The sequence below is a fragment of the Cherax quadricarinatus genome, chromosome 85 (assembly GCF_038502225.1).
Source record: "Cherax quadricarinatus isolate ZL_2023a chromosome 85, ASM3850222v1, whole genome shotgun sequence".
Taxonomy (NCBI): domain Eukaryota; kingdom Metazoa; phylum Arthropoda; class Malacostraca; order Decapoda; family Parastacidae; genus Cherax; species Cherax quadricarinatus.
Window position 1 is genome coordinate 14,867,483 of NC_091376.1, and position 24,168 is coordinate 14,891,650.

Here is a 24,168-nt window from a genome sequence, read left to right on the forward strand (position 1 = left end):
TGGTGACAGTTAGTGTCACTATACGTCACTGTAGGTTGTTCACTCATTGTATTCTGGTGGGATGGGTAATTTCGTGTGGGTCACACAGCTTTTGGGTAATCGTAGGCTTTCTTATAGAGTATCCCGGACTAGCGTCCATGTTGGTGATACCGGGGATACCAGTAGACGGTTTCAGGGGGTCATTGATCCCCCATGAACCGGTCCCAGACCAGTCCTAGTGGATAACCTGAACGACTAAATTGTTGATGCTAGCAGCATCAAGACCAGTGTAAGCACAACAGCCCGGCTGATCATGAACTGACTTGAGTTCTCTTGAAGTCAGTCAAGAGTCTGTTGGTGATTTCCCTTACGTATGAGATGGGTGTAGAGTCTAGGTGCCGTTACACTTATTGAGGTATCACTCGGTCTGCTCATTTCAAACCAGCTTTGCACCGGAAGTTTTTACTACGTGTGTCCAGCGTTCTCAGGGAACAATTTCGGTGCGCATATTCAGGACGAGTTCCTCAAGAATTTTCCCGGTGTAAATTATAAGTGTCCATCCTCGCCTACGTTCCTTGTACAATTGAAAGACCTTCAAGCAGTCCTGGTAGTTCAGATGAGTAACTAAATTTATACAAGAAGCGAAGGTGAGTTATTAACGTGAGGTATTAATGTGAGGTATTAATGTGAGGTATTAATGTGAGGTATTAATGTGACGTATTAACGTGAGGTATTAACGTGAGGTATTAACGTGAGGTATTAATGTGAGGTATTAATGTGAGTTATTAACGTGAGGTATTAATGTGAGGTAGAGGTATTAATGTGAGGTATTAAGGTGAGGTAGTAAGGTAAGGTAATAAGGTAAAGTAGTAAGGTGAGGTAGTAAGGTGAGGTAGTAATGTGAGGTATTAAGGTAACGTAGTAAGGTGAGGTAGTAAGGTAAGGTAATAAGGTAGGGTAGTAAGATGAGGTAGTAAGGTGAGGTAGTAAGGTGAGGTAGTAAGGTAAGGTAGTAAGGTGAGGTAGTAAGGTAAGGTAGTAAGGTAAGGTATTAAGGTAAGGTAGTAAGGTGAGGTAGTAAGGTGAGGTAGTAAGGTGAGGTAGTAAGGTGAGGTAGTAAGGTGAGGTAGTAAGGTGAGGTAGTAAGGTGAGGTAGTAAGGTAAGGTAGTAAGGTGAGGTAGTAAGGTAAGGTAGTGAGGTGAGGTAGTAAGGTAAGGTAGTAAGGTGAGGTAATAAGGTGAGGTAGTAAGGTAAGGTAGTAAGGTAAGTTAGTAAGGTGAGGTAGTAAGGTAAGGTAGTAAGGTAAGGTAGTAAGGTGAGGTAGTAAGGTAAGGTTGTAAGGTGAGGTAGTAAGATAAGGTAGTAAGGTAAGGTAGTAAGGTAAGGTAGTAAGGTAAGGTAGTAAGGTAAGGTAGTAAGGTAAGGTAGTAAGGTAAGGTAGTAAGGTGAGGTAGTAAGGTGAGGTAGTAAGGTGAGGTGGTAAGGTAGTAAGGTAAGGTAGAAAGGTAAGGTAGTAAGGTGAGGTAGTAAGGTAGTAAGGTGAGATAGTAAGGTGAGGTAGTAAGGTAAGGTAGTAAATTAAGGTAGTAAGGTAAGGTAGTAAGGTGAGGTAGTAAGGTGAGGTAGTAAGGTAAGGTAGTAAGGTAAGGTAGTAAGGTGAGGTAGTAAGGTAAGGTAGTAAGATAAGGTAGTAAGGTAAGGTAGTAAGGTGAGGTACTAAGGTAAGGTACTAAGGTAAGGTAGTAAGGTGAGGTAGTAAGGTAAGGTAGTAAGGTAAGGTAGTAAGGTAAGGTAGTAAGGTGAGGTAGTAAGGTGAGGTAGTAAGGTAAGGTAGTAAGGTGAGGTAGTAAGGTAAGGTAGTAAGGTGAGGTAGTAAGGTAAGGTAGTAAGGTGAGGTAGTAAGGTAAGGTAGTAAGGTAAGGTAGTAAGGTGAGGTAGTAAGGTGAGGTATTAAGGTAAGGCAGTAAGGTGAGGTACTAAGGTGAGGTAGTAAGGTAAGGTAGTAAGGTGAGGTAGTCAGGTAAAGTAGTAAGGTAAGGTAGTAAGGTAAGGTAGTAAGGTGAGGTAGTAAGTTGAGGTATTAAGGTAAGGCAGTAAGGTGAGGTAGTAAGGTAAGGTAGTAAGGTAAGGTAGTAAGGTAAGGTAGTAAGGTGAGGTAGTAAGATAAGGTAGTAAGGTAAGGTGGTAAGGTGAGGTAGTAAGGTAAGGTAGTAAGGTGAGGTAGTAAGGTAAGGTAGTAAGATAAGGTAGTAAGGTGAGGTAGTAAGGTAAGGTAGTAAGGTGAGATAGTACATAAACATAAGAACATAAGAAAGGAGGAACACTGCAGGAGGCCTGCTGGCCCATACTAGGCAGGTCCTTTACAATTCATCCCACTAACAAAACATTTGCCCTACCCAATTTTCAATGCCACCCAAGAAATAAGCTCTGATGTGAAAGTCCCACTCAAATCCAACCCATCCCACTCATGTACTTATCCAACCTAGATTTGAAACTACCCAAAGTCCCAGCCTCAATAACCCAACTAGGTAGACTGTTCCACTCATCAACTACCCTATTTCCAAACCAATACTTTCCGATGTCCTTTCTAAATCTAAACTTATCTAATTTAAATCCATTACTGCGGGTTCTCTCTTGGAGAGACATCCTCAAGACCTTATTAATATCCCCTTTATTAATACCTATCTTCCACTTATACACTTCGATCAGGTCTCCTCTCATTCTTCGTCTAACAAGTGAATGTAACTTAAGAGTCTTCAATCTTTCTTCATAAGGAAGATTTCTGATGCTATGTATTAATTTAGTCATCCTACGCTGAATGTTTTCTAACGAATTTATGTCCATTTTGTAATACGGAGACCAGAACTGAGCTGCATAATCAAGGTGAGGCCTTACTAATGATGTATAAAGCTGCAGTATGACCTCTGGACTTCTGTTGCTTACACTTCTTGATATAAATCCCAGTAATCTATTTGCCTTATTACGTACGCTTAGGCATTGCTGTCTTGGTTTAAGGTTGCTGCTCACCATAACCCCCAAGTCCTTTTCGTAATCTGTATGGCTAAGTTCTACATCATTTAATTTATAAGTACTAGGGTTATGGGCACTCCCAAGCTTCAGAACCTTGCATTTATCTACATTGAACTGCATCTGCCACTTTTCTGACCAAGAATAGAGTTTGTTTAAATCCTCCTGAAGTTCCCTAACATCTACGTTTGAATCAATTATCCTACCTATCTTTGTGTCATCGGCGAATTTGCTCATATCACTAGTAATTCCCTCATCAAGATCATTGATATATATTATAAATAACAACGGGCCCAAGACTGATCCCTGTGGAACGCCACTTGTTACAGATCCCCACTCGGATTTAACCCCATTTATGGACACTCTCTGCTTCCTGTCAGTGAGCCATGACTCGATCCACGAGAGCACTTTTCCCCCAATGCCATGAGCTGCCACTTTCTTTAACAGTCTATGGTGCGGAACTCTATCAAAAGCCTTACTAAAATCTAAGTAAATAATATCAAATTCTTTATTGTGGTCAACAGCCTCAAAAGCTTTACTGAAGAAAGTTAATAAATTAGTTAGACAAGACCGGCCTCTTGTGAATCCATGCTGAGTATCATTAATCAAGCTATGCTTATCGAGATGGCTTCTTATAATCTCAGCTATAATTGACTCTAGTAATTTGCCTACAATTGAGGTCAGGCTTATTGGACGGTAATTTGACGGTAACGACTTGTCCCCTGTTTTAAAAATAGGAGTTACATTAGCCATCTTCCACATATCAAACACTACACCTGTTTGAAGAGATAAATTAAAAATATTAGTTAATGGTTTACAGAGTTCCATTTTGCATTCCTTAAGAACCCTTGAAAAAACCTCATCAGGACCCGGCGACTTATTTTGCTTCAGTCTGTCTATCTGCCTCACAACCATCTCACTAGTGACTGTGATGTTACATAATTTATCTTCTTCTAGCCCACTGTAAAAATTAATTACTGGAATATTGTTAGTGTCTTCCTGTGTAAAAACTGAGAGAAAATAATTATTTAAAATCAAGCACATTTCATTCTCATTGTCAGTAAGGTGCCCATAGTTATTTTTAAGGGGACCTATCTTATCTCTAACTTTTGTTCTATAGACCTGGAAAAAACTTTTTGGGTTAGTTTTAGAATCCCTAGCAACTTTAATTTCATAGTCCCTTTTAGCTTTTCTTATCCCCTTTTTAATGTCCCTCTTAATGTCAATATACTGATTCATAAGATGACCCTCACCTCTTTTGATACGCCTATAAATTCCTTTCTTATGCCCTAGTAGATATTTGAGCCTATTATTCATCCATTTTGGGTCATTTCTATTTGATCTAATTTCTTTATATGGGATAAACGCTCTTTGAGCAGCATGTATAGTGTTCAGAAAACTGTCATATTGATAGCTCTCTTCGTTACCCCAGTCAACAGATGATAAGTGTTCTCTAAGCCCATCGTAATCTGCTAAGCGAAAATCTGGGACTGTTACTGAGTTATCGCTACTATCGTACTTCCATTCAATGCTAAATGTAATTGACTTGTGGTCGCTAGCACCCAGTTCCTCTGAAATTTCTAAATTATTAACAAGGGATTCATTGTTTGCCATAACTAAGTCAAGCAGGTTATTTCCCCTTGTAGGTTCTGTCACAAACTGCTTCAAAAAACAATCCTGAAATACTTCTAAGAAGTCGTACGATTCTAAATTCCCAGTCAAGAAATTCCAATCAACATGACTAAAGTTAAAGTCTCCTAGAATTACTACATTATCGTGCCTTGTGGCCTTAACAATTTCCTCCCATAGTAGTTTCCCTTGGTCCCTATCTAAGTTAGGGGGACGGTATATCACTCCTAAAATCAGTTTTTCATGCCCCTCTGAAAATTCTATCCAAACAGACTCTGTATGTGTTACTTCAGACTTAATACCCGTTTTTATGCAACAGTTCAAGCGATCTCGGACATACAATGCCACCCCACCCCCCCCTCCCAATACTTCTATCTTCTTGGAACAATTTAAAACCCTGAATATGACATTCCGCAGGCATGTCCCGACTTTTTGAATTAAACCACGTCTCAGTTAAGGCAAATACATCAATGTTACCTACATTAGCAACTAATCTCAACTCGTCCATCTTATTCCTAGCACTACGGCAATTAGCATAATAAACATTGAAAGACTCTCCTTTCTCTTTACCCTTCCTGCTCATTTCTATTTTCCTACTAAACCTATTACTGTCCTTATCACCCAAGGTCCCTGGCTTTTCAATATCTATCTCGTTCTTATTATTACTAGTTTCCCTAGAACTCGTAATATTACTACACTGGGACTTCACTGTTTTCCTGCCAAAACCCATACCACTAACTATTCCTAGTTTAAAGTCCTAACTGCTCCCTCCACTGCAGTTGCCAGTGCTCCCACCCCACACCTAGATAAGTGAACCCCATCCCTAGCATACATGTCATCTCTGCCATAGAAGAGGTCCCAGTTGTCAATGAATGTTACCGCATTTTCCTTACAGTATTTGTCCAGCCAGCAATTGACACCAATTGCCCTGGACAACCATTCACTTCCAACTCCCCTCCTTGGCAAAATACCACATATGAGAGGGTTCCCACCCTTACTTCTAATTATTTCTATTGCTGACCTATACCTGCTAATCAGGTCCTCACTCCTACGTCTGCCAACATCGTTGCCTCCAGCACTGAGACAGATAATAGGATTGCTCCCATTACCTCTCATGATGTCATCCAGACGGCTAACAATATCCTCCATCCCAGCCCCAGGAAAGCAAACTCTCTGTCTCCTACTCCTGTCCTTCAAGCAGAACGCCCTATCCATATACCTAACTTGGCTATCCCCAACAACAACAATATTCTTACCTTCCTTAATGTCTTTCGTCGTGTCGTTCCCAGTAGTCAACTCACATTCGTCGGGTAGCACTGAGAATGTATTGGATGTTTCCACAACAGTTTCCACGGCAGTCTCTTTCTTCTTCATCGTTTCTACCTTTCCATTCGTCTTCTTAATCGTCAACTTCTTTCCCTGCTGTCCAGCCACTGACCAGTTTCCCTTCTTGACCTGAGGACTCAAAACAGGAGGACTACGAATCCTCTTGTTTTCCTCGGTCAATCGCCTAATTTCCAAATTCGCCAACCTCAATTCTTCCTTAAGCTGTTGGTAAAGTTGCTCGATGGAGGGCATCTTGCTTCAATTCTAGAGAGCGCGCAAACAGGTCTTCACAGAGCCAAGTACACGTCAACACTGCGCAAATGCCAACTCAATCAGGAGCTACTGCGCAGCACGTCCGCACGGCCCAATAGCGATGCGAAGAATGTGGTGAGGTAGTAAGGTGAGGTAGTAAGGTGAGGTAGTAAGGTGAGGTAGTAAGGTGAGGTAGTAAGGTAAGGGAGTAAGGTAAGGTAGTAAGGTAAGGTAGTAAGGTGAGGTAGTAAGGTGAGGTAGTAAGGTGAGGTAGTAAGGGGAGGTAGTAAGGTGAGGTAGTAAGGTGAGGTAGTAAGGTGAGGTAGTAAGGTAAGGTAGTAAGGTAAGGTAGTAAGGTGACGTAGTAATGTGAGGTAGTAAGGTGAGGTAGTAAGGTGAGGTAGTAAGGTAAGGTAGTAAGGTGAGGTAGTAAGGTGAGGTAGTAAGGTAAGGTAGTAAGGTAAGGTAGTAAGGTAAGGTAGTAAGGTAAGGTAGTAAGGTGAGGTAGTAAGGTGAGGTAGTAAGGTAAGGTAGTAAGGTGAGGTAGTAAGGTGAGGTAGTAAGGTAAGGTAGTAAGGTGAGGTAGTAAGGTAAGGTAGTAAGGTAAGGTAGTAAGGTGAGGTAGTAAGGTAAGGTAGTAAGGTGAGGTAGTAAGGTGAGGTAGTAAGGTGAGGTAGTAAGGTGAGGTAGTAAGGTGAGGTAGTAAGGTAAGGTAGTAAGGTGAGGTAGTAAGGTGAGGTAGTAAGGTGAGGTAGTAAGGTGAGGTAGTAAGGTGAGGTAGTAAGGTGAGGTAGTAAGGTGAGGTAGTAAGGTGAGGTAGTAAGGTAAGGTAGTAAGGTGAGGTAGTAAGGTAAGGTAGTAAGGTAAGGTAGTAAGGTAAGGTAGTAAGGTAAGGTAGTAAGGTGAGGTAGTAAGGTGAGGTAGGTGAATGGTAGTAGGTAGGTAAGGTAGGTAGGTAAGTATTGGAGTAGGTAAGGATTAGGGTGTAAGGTAATGGTAGTAAGGTAAGGTGGGAGGTAAGGTAAGGTAGTAAGGATAAGGTAGTAAGTGAGGTAGGTAAGGTGAGTAAGGTGAGGGTAGTAAGGGTGGGAGGTGGTAAGGTGGGGTAAGATAGTAAGGATGGGGTAGGTAAGGTGGTAAGGTAGGTGAGTAGGTGGAGTGAGTAGTAAGGTAGGTAAGGTAAGGGGTGGAGGTAGGTAAGGATGAGGTAGGTAAGATGGAGTAAGGTGAAGGTAGGGTAGTAAGGAAGGTAAGTAGGTGATGGGTAAGTAAGGTGAGGTAGGGGTAGTGGGTGGAGTAAGGTAGGTGGTAGGTAAGTGAAGTAGGTAAGGTGGGGTGGTAGTAAGGTGGTAAGGTAGGTAAGGTGGAGTAGGTAGGTGAAGGTAATGGGTGGAGGTAGATTGGGTAGGTGAAGGTAAGGTAGGTAAGGTAGGTGAGGTAGTAAGGGTGAGGTAGGTAAGGTTAGTAGGTGGGGTGGAAGGTGAGGTAGGGGTAGGTAAGGTTGAGGGTAGGTAAGGTATGGGGTAGGTAGGATGAGTAGGTAAAGATGGAGGGTAGTAAGGGTGGGAAGGTAGGTGGGGTGGGTGAAGGAATTGGATAAGTGAGGTGGAAGGGTGAGTAGGGTGGATAAGGGGTAGGTAAAGGTAGTAAGGTGAGGTGGTAAGGTGAGTAAGGTAAGGAGTGTAGTGGAATAAGGTAGAGGGTAAGGTAGGTGGAGGTAGTAGGGGTGGTAGGTAGAAGGTAGGTAAGGTGGGTAGGTGGTAAGATGGAGGTAGTAAGGTGAGGTAAAGGTAGGTGAGGTAGTAAGGTGAGGTAGTAAGGTGGGGATAGTAAGGATGAGGTGTAAGGTGAGGTAGTGGTGGTAAGGGTAAGGTAGGTAGTAAGGTGAAGGTAGGTGAGGTGGAAGGTAGGTAAGGTGGGGTAGGTAAGGTAAGGTGTAGGTAAGGTAGGGGGTAGGTAGGTGGGGTGGTAGGATGAGGTAAGTAAGGTAGAATGGGGTAAGGTAAGGTAATGGAGTATGGGTAGTAAGGATGGTGGTAAGTAAGTAAGGTGTAGGTAAGGTAAGGTAGTAGTAAGATGAGTAGTAAGGAGTAAGGTAGTAAGGTGGGTGGTAAGGGTGAGGTAGTAAGGTGGGGTGGTAAGTAGTAGGTAAGGTAAGGTAGTAAGGTGAGGGTAGGGGTAAGGTGAGGTGAGTAAGGTGGGAGGTAGTAAGGTGGGATTAGGTAAGGATGGGGAGGTAGTAAGGTAGGGGTAAGGTGGGGTAGTAAGGTGAGGTGGGGAGTAGGTGAGGTAGTAAGGTGAGGGGTAGTAAGAGGGGTAGGTAAGGTGAAGGTGGGGTAGGTGGGAGGTAAGGTAGTAAGGTGGGGAGGTAGTAAGGGTGGAGGTAGTAAGGTGGAGTAAGGTGGAGGGGTGAGTAAGGTAAGGTAGTAAGGTAAGGTAGTAAGGTAAGGTAGTGAGGTGAGGTAGTAAGGTGAGGTAGTAAGGTAAGGTAGTAAGGTAAGGTAGTAAGGTGATGTATAGATAATAATACCGTCAAGGGAGGTCCTCTAATGCGAGTGCTGAGGGGTTCTTGATACCGTAGTTGAGGGGTTCTTGGTACCGTAGCTGTGGGGTTCTTGATACCGTATCTGAGGGGTTCTTGATGCCGGAACTGAGGGGTTCTTGATACCGGAACTGAGGGGTTCTTGATGCCGGAGCTGAGAGGCTCTTAATGGAGAAGCTGAGAGGTTCTTGATGCCGGAGCTGAAGGGTTCTTGATGCCGGAACTGAGAGGCTCTTAATGGAGGAGCTGAGGGGTTCTTGATGCCGGAGTTGAGGGGGTTCTTGATGCCGGAGTTGAGGGGTTCTTTATGGAGGAGCTGAGGGGTTCATGATGCCGCTGAGGGGTTCTTGATACCGTAGCAGAGGGGTTCTTGATACCGTAGCTGAGGGGTTCTTGATACTGTAGCTGAAGGGTTCTTGATACCGTAGCTGTGGGGTTCTTGATACCGTTGCTGAGGGGTTCTTGATGCAGGAGCTGAGGGGTTCTTGATGCCGGAGCTGAGGGGTTCTTGATGCCGGAACTGAGAGGTTCTTGATGACGGAGCTGAGGGGTTCTTGATGCCGAAGCTGAGGGGTTCTTGATGCCGGAGCTGAGGGGTTCTTGATGCCGGAACTGAGGGGTTCTTAATGCCGGAGCTGAGGGGTTCTTGATGCCATAGCTGAGGGGTTCTTGATGCCGGAACTGAGTGGGTTCTTGATGCCGGAGCTGAGGGGTTCTTAATGGAGGAGCTGAGGGGTTCTTGATGCCGGAGCTGAGGGGTTCCTGATGCCGGAGCTGAGGGGTTCTTGATGCCGGAGCTGAGTGGGTTCTTGATGCCGGAGCTGAGGGGTTCTTGATGCCGGAACTGAGGGGTTTTTGATGCCATAGCTGAGGGATTCTTGATGCCGGAGCTGAGGGGTTCTTGATGCCGGAGCTGAGGGGTTCTTGATGCCGGAGCTGAGGGGTTCTTGATGCCGGAACTGAGGGGTTCTTAATGCCGGAGCTGAGGGGTTCTTGATTCCGGAGCTGAGGGGTTCTTGATGTCGGAGCTGAGGGGTTCTTGATGCCGGAACTGAGGGATTCTTGATACCGAAACTGAGGGGTTCTTGATGCCGGAGCTGAGGGGTTCTTGATACCGGAGCTGAGGGGTTCTTGATGCCGGAGCTGAGTGGGTTCTTGATGCCGGAGCTGAGGGGTTCTTGATGCCGGAACTGAGGGGTTCTTAATGCCGGAGCTGAGGGGTTCTTGATGCCGGAGCTGAGGGGTTCTTGATGCCGGAGCTGAGTGGGTTCTTGAAGCCGGAGCTGAGGGGTTCTTGATGCCCGAGGTGAGGGGTTCTTGATGCCGGAGCTGAGGGGGTTCTTGATGCCGGAGTTGAACTGGTTCTTGATGTGCTACTGCTTGGTACATTATTACTGTTTGACAAATATTTCATCATTTTGTACAAGCAAGCTGTTGTGACTGTCTTGATAATCTAGAAGATACATTAAGTACCTATTATGAGTCAGTATTTAAGTGTATTTCGAGTCAAGTCTGAGACGTTACAAGCACTTTAAACACACATATACATTCATACACTTGTATATACAGTGGACCCCCGGTTAACGAACTTTTTTAATTCCAGAAGTATGTTCAGGTGCCAGTACTGACCGAATTTTTTCCCATAAGGAATATTGTGAAGTAGATTAGTCCATTTCAGACCCCCAAACATACACGTACAAACGCACTTACATAAATACACTTACATAATTGGTCGCATTTGGAGGTGATCGTTAAGCGGGGATCCACTGTATTTGTATTATCCGTAATCAACAGTGTACTTGATCACAGTAAAGTACTCACGATTTGTACTGTACAAAAGTGGCCTCAGCACTGTTAGTACAAGTCAATATTGTACTACAAGAGATATGAAGGAAATTGTATCTTAAACTATGTAATATTTATTATCCTCCTACACATATTTTGTGTACAAAATCTCAAATTATATTTGGTTGGATTATTATCACTGAGTCGTAATCCCAAAATTCTATAATGTTACACTCAAGTCCAGGGATAACTAGACCTGATCTTGTTGTGACTTGTTACAAGGACCACAAACACGTTGAGTGCTAGAGACGGACACCTTCTAGTGTTCTCTTCACACGTCTATACTTTGTAGATATCGCCTTTATGTAAGAGACGTCACGTCCCTCTCACATCCATCCTTCTTACTTGAAAAATATGTTAAAGGTGTTTCTCACTGCTGCTGCTAAACTTTTCTGTACTAGATTCAAGAAGACTTATAAGAGAAAATGTTAGAAAGGACTTAATTTTAAGTGAGTTTTTGCTAATTGAACAATTTTACCTATTCGGTACGACATTATATATATATATATATATACATATATATATACATTATATATATATATATATATATATATATATATATATATATATTTATATATATATATACTTCTTCTTTCAACGTACCAGCCGTATCCCACTGAGGCAGGGTGGCCCAAAAGAAAAAACTGAAGTTTCTCCTTTTAAATTTAGTAATATATACAGGAGAAGGGGTTACTAGCCCCTTGCTCCCGGCATTTTAGTCGCCTCTTACAACACGCATGGCTTACGGAGGAAGAATTCTGTTCCACTTCCCCATGGAGATAAGAGGAAATAAACAAGAACAAGAATTAGAAAGAAAATAGAAGAAAACCCAGAGGGGTATGTATATATATGCTTGTACATGTATGTGTAGTGTGACCTAAGTGTAAGTAGAAGTAGTAAGACTTACCTGTAATCTTGCATATTTATGAGACAGACAAAAGACACCAGCAATCCTACCATCATGTAAAACGATTACAGGCTTTCGTTTTACACTCACTTGGCAGGACGGTAGTACCTCCCTGGGCGGTTGCTGTCTACCAACCTACTACCTACATATATATATATATATATATATATATATATATATATATATATATATATATATATATATATGTATATGTGTGTGTGTGTGTGTGTGTGTGTGTACTCACCTAGTTGCACTCACCTAGTTCAGGTTTCAGGGGTCGAGTCCTAGCTCCTGGCCCCGCATCTTCACTGGTCGCTACTAGGTCACTCTCCCTGAACCGTGAGCTTTATCATACCTCTGCTTAAAGCTATGTATGGATCGTGCCTCCACTACATCGCTTCCCAAACTATTCCACTTCCTGACTACTCTGTGACTGAAGAAATACTTCCTAACATCCCTGTGATTCATCTGTGTCTTCAACTTCCAACTGTGTCCCCTTGTTGCTGTGTCCCATCTCTGGAACATCCTGTCTTTCTCCACCTTGTCAATTCCTCTCAGTATTTTGTATGTCGTTATCATGTCCCCCCTATCTCTCCTGTCCTCCAGTGTCGTCAGGTCGATTTCCCTTAACCTCTCCTCGTAGGACATACCTCTTAGCTCTGGGACTAGTCTTGTTGCAAACCTTTGCACTTTCTCTAGTTTCTTTACGTGCTTGGCTAGGTGTGGGTTCCAAACTGGTGCCGCATACTCCAATATGAGCCTAACGTATACGGTGTACAGGGTCCTGAACGATTCCTTATTAAGATGTCGGAATGCTGTTCTGAGGTTTGCAAGGCGCCCATATGCTGCAGCAGTTATTTGGTTGATGTGCGCTTCAGGAGATGTGCCTGGTGTTATACTCACCCTAAGATCTTTTTCCTTGAGTGAGGTTTGTAATCTCTGGCCCCCTAGACTGTACTCCGTCTGCGGTCTTCTTTGCCCTTCCCCAATCTTCATGACTTCGCACTTGGTGGGGTTGAACTCCAGAAGCCAATTGCTGGACCAGTTCTGCAGCCTGTCTAGATCCCTTTGTAGTTCTGCCTGGTCTTCGAGCGAATGAATTCTTCTCATCACCTTCACGTCATCTGCAAACAAGGACACTTCGGAGTCTATTCCTTCCGTCATGTCGTTCACAAATACCAGAAATAGCACTGGTCCTAGGACTGACCCCTGCGGGACCCCGCTGGTCACAGGTGCCCACTCTGACACCTCGCCACGTACCATGACTCGTTGCTGTCTTCCTGACAAGTATTTCCTGATCCATTGTAGTGCCTTCCCTGTTATCCCTGCTTGGTCCTCCAGTTTTTGCACTAATCTCTTGTGTGGAACTGTGTCAAACGCCTTCTTGCAGTCCAAGAAAATGCAATCCACCCACCCCTCTCTCTCTTGTCTTACTGCTGTCACCATGTCATAGAACTCCAGTAGGTTTGTGACACAGGATTTCCCATCCCTGAAACCATGTTGGCTGCTGTTGATGAGATCATTCCTTTCTAGGTGTTCCACCACTCTTCTCCTGATAATCTTCTCCATGACTTTGCACACTATTGTAGACAGCCTGTACTGTCTGCACAGACAGCCCATGCTGTCTGTCAGCTTAGTTCATATTTCGCGCCACTTCAGTGTTGCCCTCTGTAGCCAGGCCTCTCGGTAGGCACGCCAGCCTGTCTGCCCATGCCTCGCTCTCACTCTGGCACCACTCTTCACTCAGTCAAGAAGTGTCCTCTCTCGTGGGATGGCCCTCCCGGGCCATGGGCACAAACACACAAGCCTGTGTACCCACCACTACTTAACAATAAACTAAGAAGCCTCCGAAGAAGACACGTATCATTTACACCCCGCTACCATACTACCAAACAAATAATCCCATTAAACATTGGTAGCAGAGGTGGTCGCAGCAGTTGTTTGCCAGGAGAGAGGAAGGAGAGGTATGAAGTCATCTTCACTTCATCACCCTATACAAGAAGCATCCGTCTCTCACCGAGTTATCCTGATGTCGTGTCTGCACGTTTGAGCATCCAGACACAGGTACAAGCAGGATCCAGCCGAAATTCTCCGAGAATTGTAAGTGACCCCACGCTACAGCATCCCATGCTGTTTCTCAAGCCACGTGCTCAGCGTCACTTGTATGTTGCTGTTGTTGTTCAGCTCAGCACAGCTGTTTCAGCAAGCCAAAGGTGAGTTTCGTGGTGATTTCTGCATTCAGTGTGTTTCCCTGTGTTTGTGGGTGGGAGGAGGAGGAATGGCCAGATGCTCCCTCACCATACACTCACCCACGCTCCTCGCCACCACACTACCATACACCACTCACCACTGCCCACTCCCTCTGCTGTGTTTTCTGCTGTTTTCCATGTGAATTCATTGCCAGAGCTGTGTATCCGAGTGCCCGAGGCCACTCGAAGCTACGTGGGTCAGCATGCCACGTAGATCACGACACCATGTGGATCACGACGCCACGTTGGGTGTGGGCGATGTCACGTAGATCTACCAGCCATGTGAGTTACCAGATGTCCCAGGCCTCATGCTGTGGTCTGCTGCCCGCATCACATCGACGTCACCCATGATGCTGGCCGACTTCATGACGTCACGATGTCTGCTGACGTCACCTCACGATGTCTGCCTGACGTCACCTCGAGATGTCTGCTGACGTCACAGTGCTGCTGACGTCATCACGCCTGACATCACATGATGTCACCATCGAGTGTTCAGTAATTATTTTAGTATTGTCGAGAAGACTAAGAGAAGATATGTCGTGTGTTAATTCCTCTCAGTCAGTGTTCTCACATTTTAGTATGTCTTAGTGTCAGTTTTATGCACAGAAAAGCATCATTTGCTAGTTTAAGCCATGTTGTACCGCATGTACCGCGGGTGTGTTTAAAGTTTCTGTGTGTCCAGTGAGGTCTGAGCCAGACCTGAGTAGCACCACTGGGCTAAGTCACCCGATGTGACCACAAGACAGCCCCGAGTGACCGAGCCCTCTTGTACAGAAAGCTTTTATGCTCGTCGCTCGTGATGTTCTGCAGAATCGTACCTGCTACGATTCCCATCGAGACTTGTTTCACTTCACCTCCAGACCTTCAGAGTGCAGTTATATGTAGAGAAACAAGTCTGGGGACGCTTAGACTAACCTCTGCTATAACTCCAACTGCCGAGAGAATGATACTCACCAAGCCGCAGTTAGCCACTGTCGGCAGGCGCTGTGTCAGCCTCGTGTTGTCACAAGCTTCAGTGAGCAGCCTGCACAAAGATGATGTCACTTTGACTGCTAGCTCTTTCACTGCAGTCTGGTGTATGATGTTATGACTCCCACATGTTTCGCCCAGTCGTCTCTGCCACGACTCGCTCCACAACTCGCTCCACGCTCGCCGGCAGTGACAGCCCAGCGACAGTACCAGTCGAGAAGTGTCCTCCTGAGTCACTTGCCAGAAGTCCTGCCCAGTTGCCGAGTTTTGTCGACGCCTCACTCGAGGGCACCAGCATGTCGTGCCCCAGGTTGAGTGAAAACCTGCAGCGACTCCTACGATGACTGCTTCACCATTCCAGAGGAGACCGTACCCTGTTACATCACAGCTCAGCCGCAGCGATGTCCCCCGTGTTGCAGTATCTGTCCAGACGCAGGAAGGCGTGCAGTGATGCCCTTCGACGCTCACTGCCTGTGACCATGATGTTCAGCACACCCCACATGTTTTTTTCTTCCCTCCCTGTAGGAAGTTTTTTTTTCCATGTCCATATGTATATATATGTTTTTATTTTGTGTTCTGTGCCCTGTTCCTACGAGAGAGAGACCGAGTTCCTTTTACCACCAGTATTGTCACGTCGGGACGACGCGCGGTAGGTGGCCGAGCGTATGTAGACAGCCTGTACTGTCTGCACAGACAGCCCATGCTGTCAGCTTAGTTCATATTTCGCGCCACTTCAGTGTTGCCCTCTGTAGCCAGGCCTCTCGGTAGGCACACCAGCCTGTCTGCCCATGCCTCGCTCTCACTCACACAGCGGCGTAGCAGCAAGTCACAAGTGCTAGTAGCTCTCTCTCGTGGGATGGCCCTTCCCGGGCCATGGGCACAACACAAGCCTGTGTACCCACCACGACTTAACAATAAAGTAAGAAGCCTCCGAAGAAGAAGTATATCATTTGAACCCCGCTACCATACTACCAAACAAATAAACCTGTTATACTATTCATGTCAGTGACACTGGTCTGTAGTTTAGTGTTTCATGTCTGTCTCCTTTTTTAAAAATTGGGACTACATTTGCTGTCTTCTATGCCTGTTTCGATAGATGTATTGAATGTTGTTGTTAGGGGTACACATAGCGCCTCTGCTCCCTCTCTCAGGACCCATGGAGAGATGTTATCCGGCCCCATTGCCTTTGAGGTATCTAGCTCACTCAGAAGCTTCTTCACTTCTTCCTCGGTTGTGTGTACTGTGTCCAGCACTTGGTGGTGTACCCCACCTCTCCGTCTTTCTGGAACCCCTTCTGTCTCCTCTGTGAACACTTCTTTGAATCTCATGTTGAGTTCCTCACATACTTCACGGTCGTTTCTTGTTGTCTCTCCTCCTTCCTTCCTTAGCCTGATTACCTGGTCCTTGACTGTTGTTTTCCTCCTGATGTGGCTGTATAACAGCTTCGGGTCAGATTTGGCTTTCGCTGCTGTGTCGTTTTCATATTGTCGTTGGGCCTCCCTCCTTATCTGTGCATATTCGTTTCTGGCTCTACGACTGCTCTCCTTATTCTCCTGGGTCCTTTGCCTTCTATATTTCTTCCATTCCCTCTCTCTCTGTGTGTGTGTGTGTGTGTGTGTGTGTGTGTGTGTGTGTGTGTGTGTGTGTGTGTGTGTGTGTGTGTAAAAACACTGTTAGATTGCTACTGCATTTTTCAAAAAGTGAAATAAATTTATTATAATCAGTTATGGTAAGTAATATAATTTATTTCTACTGGTACTGTTTGCGGTCTGAAATATTGATTAATTTGTAACAAAAACTAATATACATTACAATCAACAGGACTGTTGTGGTGGCAGCGCCTGTGCTGCACACCTGTGATGGCAGAGATGATGACCAACACTCAGGCAACACACCTGATGAACACCGTGATGAAGTGGCTCAGAAACTAACTGATGAAGGCACTGTTGTTAGGGATGAAGGTAACCTTCCTCCGCCAGTGGTAAGTATGACATCACAGGGGAGTAAAGATCCTCAGCTCCTTCAGAATCTCAACACTTCTTCGGAAAGTGTTAAGGAGCCTCCACCATCTCCAGTTAATTACTCTACAAAGGATATTAAGGAAGTACCAGTTCCAGTAATTATCCCAGCAACGAATAGTGGAAATCTTTTATCTTCGGACAGCAATACTTTGAAGAGCAAGGAGAATTATGGGGCTGAGATGACGGAGGCTTTAAAAACCCATAAGAAACCCAAGACGGAGGATTCAGTGAAGAAAAGTGAGGATGCTGCTGAGGATGCTGCCAAGGATGCTGCCAAGGATGCTGCCAAGGATGCTGGCAAGGATGCTGCCAAGGATGCTGCCAAGGATGCTGCCAAAGATGCTGCCAAGGATGCTCCCAAGGATGCTGCCAAGGATGCTGCCAAGGATGCTGCCAAGGATGCTACTGATGATTCTGCTAGGAATGCTACTGAAGGTGTTCCTTGTTCTCAAATTTCTTTTCCAACAGACAGGGAGAAGCCTGTAGAAAATGGCCCTATAATAGACAGTGAAATGCAAAATAAGAATTCTCAGGAACTTTGTCTTACATGTGATGAAAAATTTCCTCCATCTCTGCATAATGTGGCAGAGATGGATGAGAAACAACCGTCACTTTCACTCCATCATCCACCAGCTGGATACATCACACCTTCACTTAGTGGTCCCCTAGATGAAAGTGATGTATCACCATCTCTTCTGAAAGAAATTTCAGATGTCAGTGAGAAACATCAAACTCCATCACCTCCACTGAAGGAAGTGTCGGATGTCAGTGAGAAACTTGCACCGAAGGAAGTGTCGGATGTCAGTGAGAAACTTGCACCGAAGGAAGTGTCGGATGTCAGTGAGAAACTTGCACCGAAGGAAGTGTCGGATGTCAGTGAGAAACTTGCACCGAAGGAAGTGTCGGATGTCAGTGAGAAACTTGCACCGAAGGAAGTGTCAGATGTCAGTGAGAAACTTGCACCGAAGGAAGTGTCGGATGTCATTGAGAAACTTGCACCGAAGGAAGTGTCAGATATCAATGATAAACCTGCTGTACCTCCCAAGAGTGACCTCGTCAAGTATCACCATGATAACGTCGCATTAGAGCGGCCATTACCCATATATCCATTCGTCTCACCGGATCAAGGCAATGAAAATAATAAATTTAACGACGCTGCAGAAGATGGTTCTGCCAGTCAACCAGGTGGTGCAAGCAGCGGCAGCCTACCAGGTGGTGCAAGCAACGGCAGCCTACCAGGTGGTGCAAGCAACGGCAGCCTACCAGGTGGTGCAAGCAACGGCAGCCTACCAAGTGGTGCAAGTAACTGCTGTCGTAAATCTAGTGTACTTAGTGGATCTGAGCCGCACTCACTGGACACATCTCACAGTGAAACAGATGGTAGGTTCAGGGGTTCACTGCCATCTTCTCTTAATAAATCTTACAAAAATAGCACTGCAGCAGTGCCACCATCCCCAGCGCGCCGGCTTTCACGTGGAAATAAGGATACAAAGCCTAGTGATTCACAGTACTCGTTAATGAGCACATCTTATCACAGTGGGGATAAAAATGTTGACCACAAGACACTGTTTACCACCGGTGATGCTTCATCTGCAGCAGTTGGAGGCTCCCTGCCAGCATCACCTTCAACACCCAGACGCACCAGGAGGCCACATCCAGTACCTGCTGCACGATCACTTCAGACATTTGATACAAGTGGTAAGTTCTCTTATAAACTGTACCTAAGACATCTATCAATTAATATTCCATTTCACAGCTGTGTATATGCTGGTTTTTTCCCCCCTATAAGACACACCTTATATAAGACGCATCCTGCTTTAAGGAATTTTGTGGGTTAAAATTGTGAAATGTAAATTATCAACACGTATATTCTGTTACCACCACAATTATACTACAAATATTTTTAATGGTAAAACTATATAGCCAAATTATTTGGGGAATTTACATTTACATTTGACAATCCTGGGAGTCGATGACTAAGACACATGTACAACACTGTAGTATATTATTCCCGAACTTTCCGCCTACACAGTATTAACTGGAGTTTACCTGGAGAGAGTTCCGGGGGTCAACGCCCCCGCGGCCCGGTCTGTGACCAGGCCTCCTGGTAGCATTATTCAGTCGAATACAGAGGCACCTTTAATGATATAATGGATGTGACGAGGTAATTTTAACATGTTCTGTCCCATAGCCTTGAGGAGTCGATAGAAGGGGCTCAGTCCCTGAGCCGTTATAAGAACATAAGAACATAAGAAAGGAGGAACACTGCAGCAGGCCTGTTGGCCCATACTAGGCAGGTCCTTTACAATTCATCCCACTAACAAAACATTTGCCCAACCCAGTTTTCAATGCCACCAAAGAAATAAGCTCTGATGTGAAAGTCCCGCTCAAATCCAACCCCTCCCACTCATGTACTTATCCAACCTAAATTTGAAACTACCCAAAGTCCTAGCCTCAATAACCCAACTAGGTAGACTGTTCCACTCATCAACTACCCTATTTCCAAACCAATACTTTCCTATGTCCTTTCTAAATCTAAACTTATCTAATTTAAATCCATTACTGCGGGTTCTCTCTTGGAGAGACATCCTCAAGACCTTATTAATACCCCCTTTATTAATACCTATCTTCGATCAGGTCTCCCCTCATTCTTCGTCTAACAAGTGAATGTAACTTAAGAGTCTTCAATCTTTCTTCATAAGGAAGATTTCTAATGCTATGTATTAATTTAGTCATCCTACGCTGAATGTTTTCTAACGAATTTATGTCCATTCTGTAATAATCTAGGTGAGGCCTTACTAATGATGTATAAAGCTGCAGTATGACCTCTGGACTTCTGTTGCTTACACTTCTTGATATAAATCCCAGGGGTTCAGTCCCTGAGCCATTATGGAAAGGGTTCAGTCCCTGAGCCATTATAGAAGGGGTTCAGTCCCTGAGCCACTATGGAGGGGGTTCAGTCCCTGAGCCATTATGGAGGGGGTTCAGTCCCCTAGTCTTTATAGAAGAGGTTCAGTCAGTTATAATGAATTTGTCTCGCTCGTTTCCACTCCACCAAAGACCAGACTGCCGCTGGTCACACTTCTAAACATGCCGCTGGTCACACTTCTAAACATGCCGCTGGTCACACTTCTAAACATGCCGCTGGTCACACTTCTAAACATGCCGCTGGTCACACTTCTAAACATGCCGCTGGTCACACTTCTAAACATGCCGCTGGTCACGCTTCTAAACATGCCGCTGGTCACGCTTCTCAACATGCCGCTGGTCACGCTTCTCAACATGCCGCTGGTCACACTTCTAAACATGCCGCTGGTCACGCTTCTCAACATGCCGCTGGTCACGCTTCTCAACATGCCGCTGGTCACACTGCTCAACATGCCGCTGGTCACACTTCTAAACATGCCGCTGGTCACGCTTCTCAACATGCCGCTGGTCACACTGCTCAACATGCCGCTGGTCACACTGCTCAACATGCTGCTGGTCACACTGCTCAACATGCCGCTGGTCACACTGCTCAACATGCCGCTGGTCACACTTCTCAACATGCCGCTGGTCACACTTCTCAGCATGCCGCTGGTCACACTTCTCAACATGCCGCTGGTCACACTGCTCAACATGCCGCTGGTCACACTTCTCAACATACCACTGGTCACACACTTCTCAACATACCACTGGTCACACTCCTCAACATACCACTGGTCACACTTCTCAGCATGCCGCTGGTCACACTGCTCAACATGCCGCTGGTCACACTGCTCAACATGCCGCTGGTCACACTTCTCAACATGCCGCTGGTCACACTTCTCAGCATGCCGCTGGTCACACTGCTCAACATGCCGCTGGTCACACTTCTCAACATGCCGCTGGTCACAGTTCTCAGCATGCCGCTGGTCACACTTCTAAACATGCCGCCGGTCACACTTCTAAACATGCAGCTGGTCACACTTCTCAGCATGCCGCTGGTCACACTGCTCAACATGCCTCTGGTCACACACTTCTCAACATACCTCTGGTCACACACTTCTCAACATACCACTGGTCACACACTTCTCAACATACCTATGGTCACACACTTCTCAACATACCACTGGTCACACTCAACATACCACTGGTCACACTCCTCAACATACCACTGGTCACACTTCTCAACATACCACTGGTCACACTTCTGAACATACCACTGGTCACACTCCTCAACATACCACTGGTCACACACTTCTCAACATACCACTGGTCACACTTGTCAACATATCACTGGTCACACACTTCTCAACATATCACTGGTCACACTTGTCAACATACCACTGGTCACACACTTCTCAACATACCACTGGTCACACACTTCTCAACATACCACTGGTCACACACTTCTCAACATACCACTGGTCACACACTTCTCAACATACCGCTGGTCACACACTTCTCAACATACCACTGGTCACACACTTCTCAACATACCGCTGGTCACACACTTCTCAACATACCACTGGTCACACACTTCTCAACATACCACTGGTCACACACTTCTCAACATACCGCTGGTCACACACTTCTCAACATACCACTGGTCACACACTTCTCAACATACCGCTGGTCACACACTTCTCAACATACCACTGGTCACACACTTCTCAACATACCGCTGGTCACACACTTCTCAACATACCACTGGTCACACACTTCTCAACATACCACTGGTCATACTTCTCAACATGCCACTGGTCACACACTTCTCAACATACCGCTGGTCACACACTTCTCAACATACCACTGGTCACACACTTCTCAACATACCACTGGTCACACACTTCTCAACATACCACTGGTCATACTTCTCAACATGCCACTGGTCACACTCCTCAAGATACCACTGGTCACACACTTCTCAACATACCACTGGTCACACTTCTCAACATACCGCTGGTCACACTTCTCAACATACCGCTGGTGTCGCACTTCTCAACATACCACTGGTGACACACACTCAACATACCACTGGTCACACTTCTCAAAGTACCACTGGTCACACTTCTCAACATACCACTGGTCACACTTCTCAACATACCGCTGGTGTCACACTCTCAACATACCACTGGTCACACTTCTCAACATACCACTGGTCACAATACTATGTGGTGATAGTAATGGTGATAGTAGTGGTGGTGATAGTAATGGTGATGATAGCAGTGTTGGTTAGTGGTAATGAGAATAGTGGTGGTGGTGATAGTAGTGGTAGTGATAGTAATGGTGGTGATAGTAGTGGTGGTTAGTGGTAGTGAGAGTAGTGGTGGTGTTGATAGTAGTGGTAGTGATAGTAATGGTGGTCAAAGTAGTGGTGGTTAGTGGTAGTGGTGGTGGTGATAGTAGTGGTGGTGATTGTAATGGTGGTGATAGTGGTGGTGGTGAGAGTAGTGATGGTGATAGTAATGGTATTGATAGTAGTGGTGGTAGTGATATTAGTGGTGGTGGTGAGAGTAGTGATGGTGGTGAGAGTAGTGGTGGTGATAGTAGTAGTGGTTAGTGGTAGTGAGAGTAATGGTGGTAGTTATAGTAGTGATGGTGGTGGTGATAGTAGTGGTGGTTAGTGGTAGTGAGAGTAGTGGTGGTGGTGATAGTAGTGATGGTGGTGAGAGTAGTGGTGGTGTTGAGAGTAGAAGTGGTGATAGTAGTAGTGGTTAGTGGTAGTGAGAGTAGTGGTCGTGGTGAGAGTAGTGGTGGTGGTGATAGTAGTGGTAGTGATACTGATGGTGATAGTAGTGGTGGTGTTAGTGATGGTGATAGTAGTGGTGCTGATGGTCGTGGTGATAGTAGTGGTGCTGATAGTGCTGATTGTAGTGATGGTGACATTAGTGGTGATGATAGTAGTGGTGGTGCCAGTAGGGGTGGTGATAGTGGTAGTGATAGTGACATTAGTGGTGGTGATAGCAGTGGTGGTGACAGTAGTGGTGGTGATAGCAGTGGTGGTGACAGTAGTGGTGGTGATAGTGGTAGTGATGGTGATAGTAGTGGTGGTGGCAGCAGTGGTGGTGATAGTGATGGTGACAGTAGTGGTTGTGACAGTAGTGGTTGTGATAGTTATGGTGATAGTAGTGGTGGTGGTAGTAGTGGTGGTGACAGTAGTGGTTGTGACAGAAGTGGTTGTGATAGTGATGGTGATAGTGGTAGGGTGACAGTAATGGTGGTGACAGTAGTGGTGACAGTAGTGGTGGGGACAGTAGTGGTGACAGTAGTGGTGATGACAGTAGTGGTGACAGTAGTGGTGGTGAGAGTAGTGGTGATAGTGGAGGTGACAGTAATGATGGTGACAGTAGTGGTGGTGACAGTAGTGGTGGTGACAGTAGTGGTGAGAGTAGTGGAGGTGACAGTAATGGTGGTGACAGTAATGGTGGTGACAGTAGGGGTGGTGACAGTAATGGTGGTGACAGTAGTGGTGGTGACAGTAGTGGTTGTGACAGTAGTGGTGAGAGTAGTGGTGGTGACAGTAGTGGTGAGAGTAGTGGAGGTGACAGTAATGGTGGTGACAGTAATGGTGGTGACAGTAGTGGTGGTGACAGTAGTGGTGGTGACAGTAGTGGTGAGAATAGTGGTGGTGAGAGTAGTGGTGGTGACAGTAGTGGTGGTGACAGTAATGGTGGTGACAGTGGTGGTGACAGTAGTGGTGGTGATAGTGGTAGTGATGGTGATAGTAGTGGTGGCAGCAGTGGTGGTGGCAGCAGTGGTGGTGATAGTGATGGTGACAGTAGTGGTTGTGACAGTAGTGGTGGTGATAGTAGTGGTGGTGACAGTAGTGGTTGTGATAGTGATGGCGATAATAGTGGTGGTGACAGTAATGGTGATGATAGTAGTGGTTGTGAGAGTAGTGGTTATGATAGTGATGGTGATAGTGGTAGGGTGACAGTAATGGTGGTGACAGTAGTGGTGACAGTAGTGGTGGGGACAGTAGTGGTGACAGTAGTGGTGGTGACAGTAGTGGTGACAGTAGTGGTGGTGACAGTAGTGGTGACAGTAGTGGTGGTGAGAGTAGTGGAGGTGACAGTAATGGTGGTGACAGTAGTGGTGGTGACAGTAGTGGAGGTGACAGTAATGGTGGTGACAGTAATGGTGGTGACAGTAGTGGTGGTGACAGTAGTGGTGGTGACAGTAGTGGTGAGTAGTGGAGGTGACAGTAATGGTGGTGACAGTAATGGTGGTGACAGTAGTGGTGAGAGTAGTGGAGGTGACAGTAATGGTGGTGACAGTAATGGTGGTGACAGTAGTGGTGAGAGTAGTGGAGGTGACAGTAATGGTGGTGACAGTAGTGGTGGTGACAGTAATGGTGGTGACAGTAGTGGTGGTGACAGTAGTGGTGAGAATAGTGGTGGTGAGAGTAGTGGTGGTGACAGTAGTGGTGGTGACAGTAGTGTTGGTGACAGTAGTGG

At 45.6% G+C, this 24,168-nt stretch overlaps 1 protein-coding gene across 1 annotated transcript in view; it reads left to right on the forward strand.

Annotated features, from left to right (window-relative positions):
- Nucleotides 1-24,168, forward strand: part of LOC128703135 (uro-adherence factor A) — a 248,816-nt gene that overhangs the window by 198,347 nt on the left and 26,301 nt on the right. Inside the window, exon 3 of the mRNA XM_053797688.2 lies at nt 16,548-18,445. Within this exon, the coding sequence (XP_053653663.2) occupies nt 16,548-18,445 (1,898 nt within the window). The remainder of the gene's footprint in view (nt 1-16,547; nt 18,446-24,168) is intronic.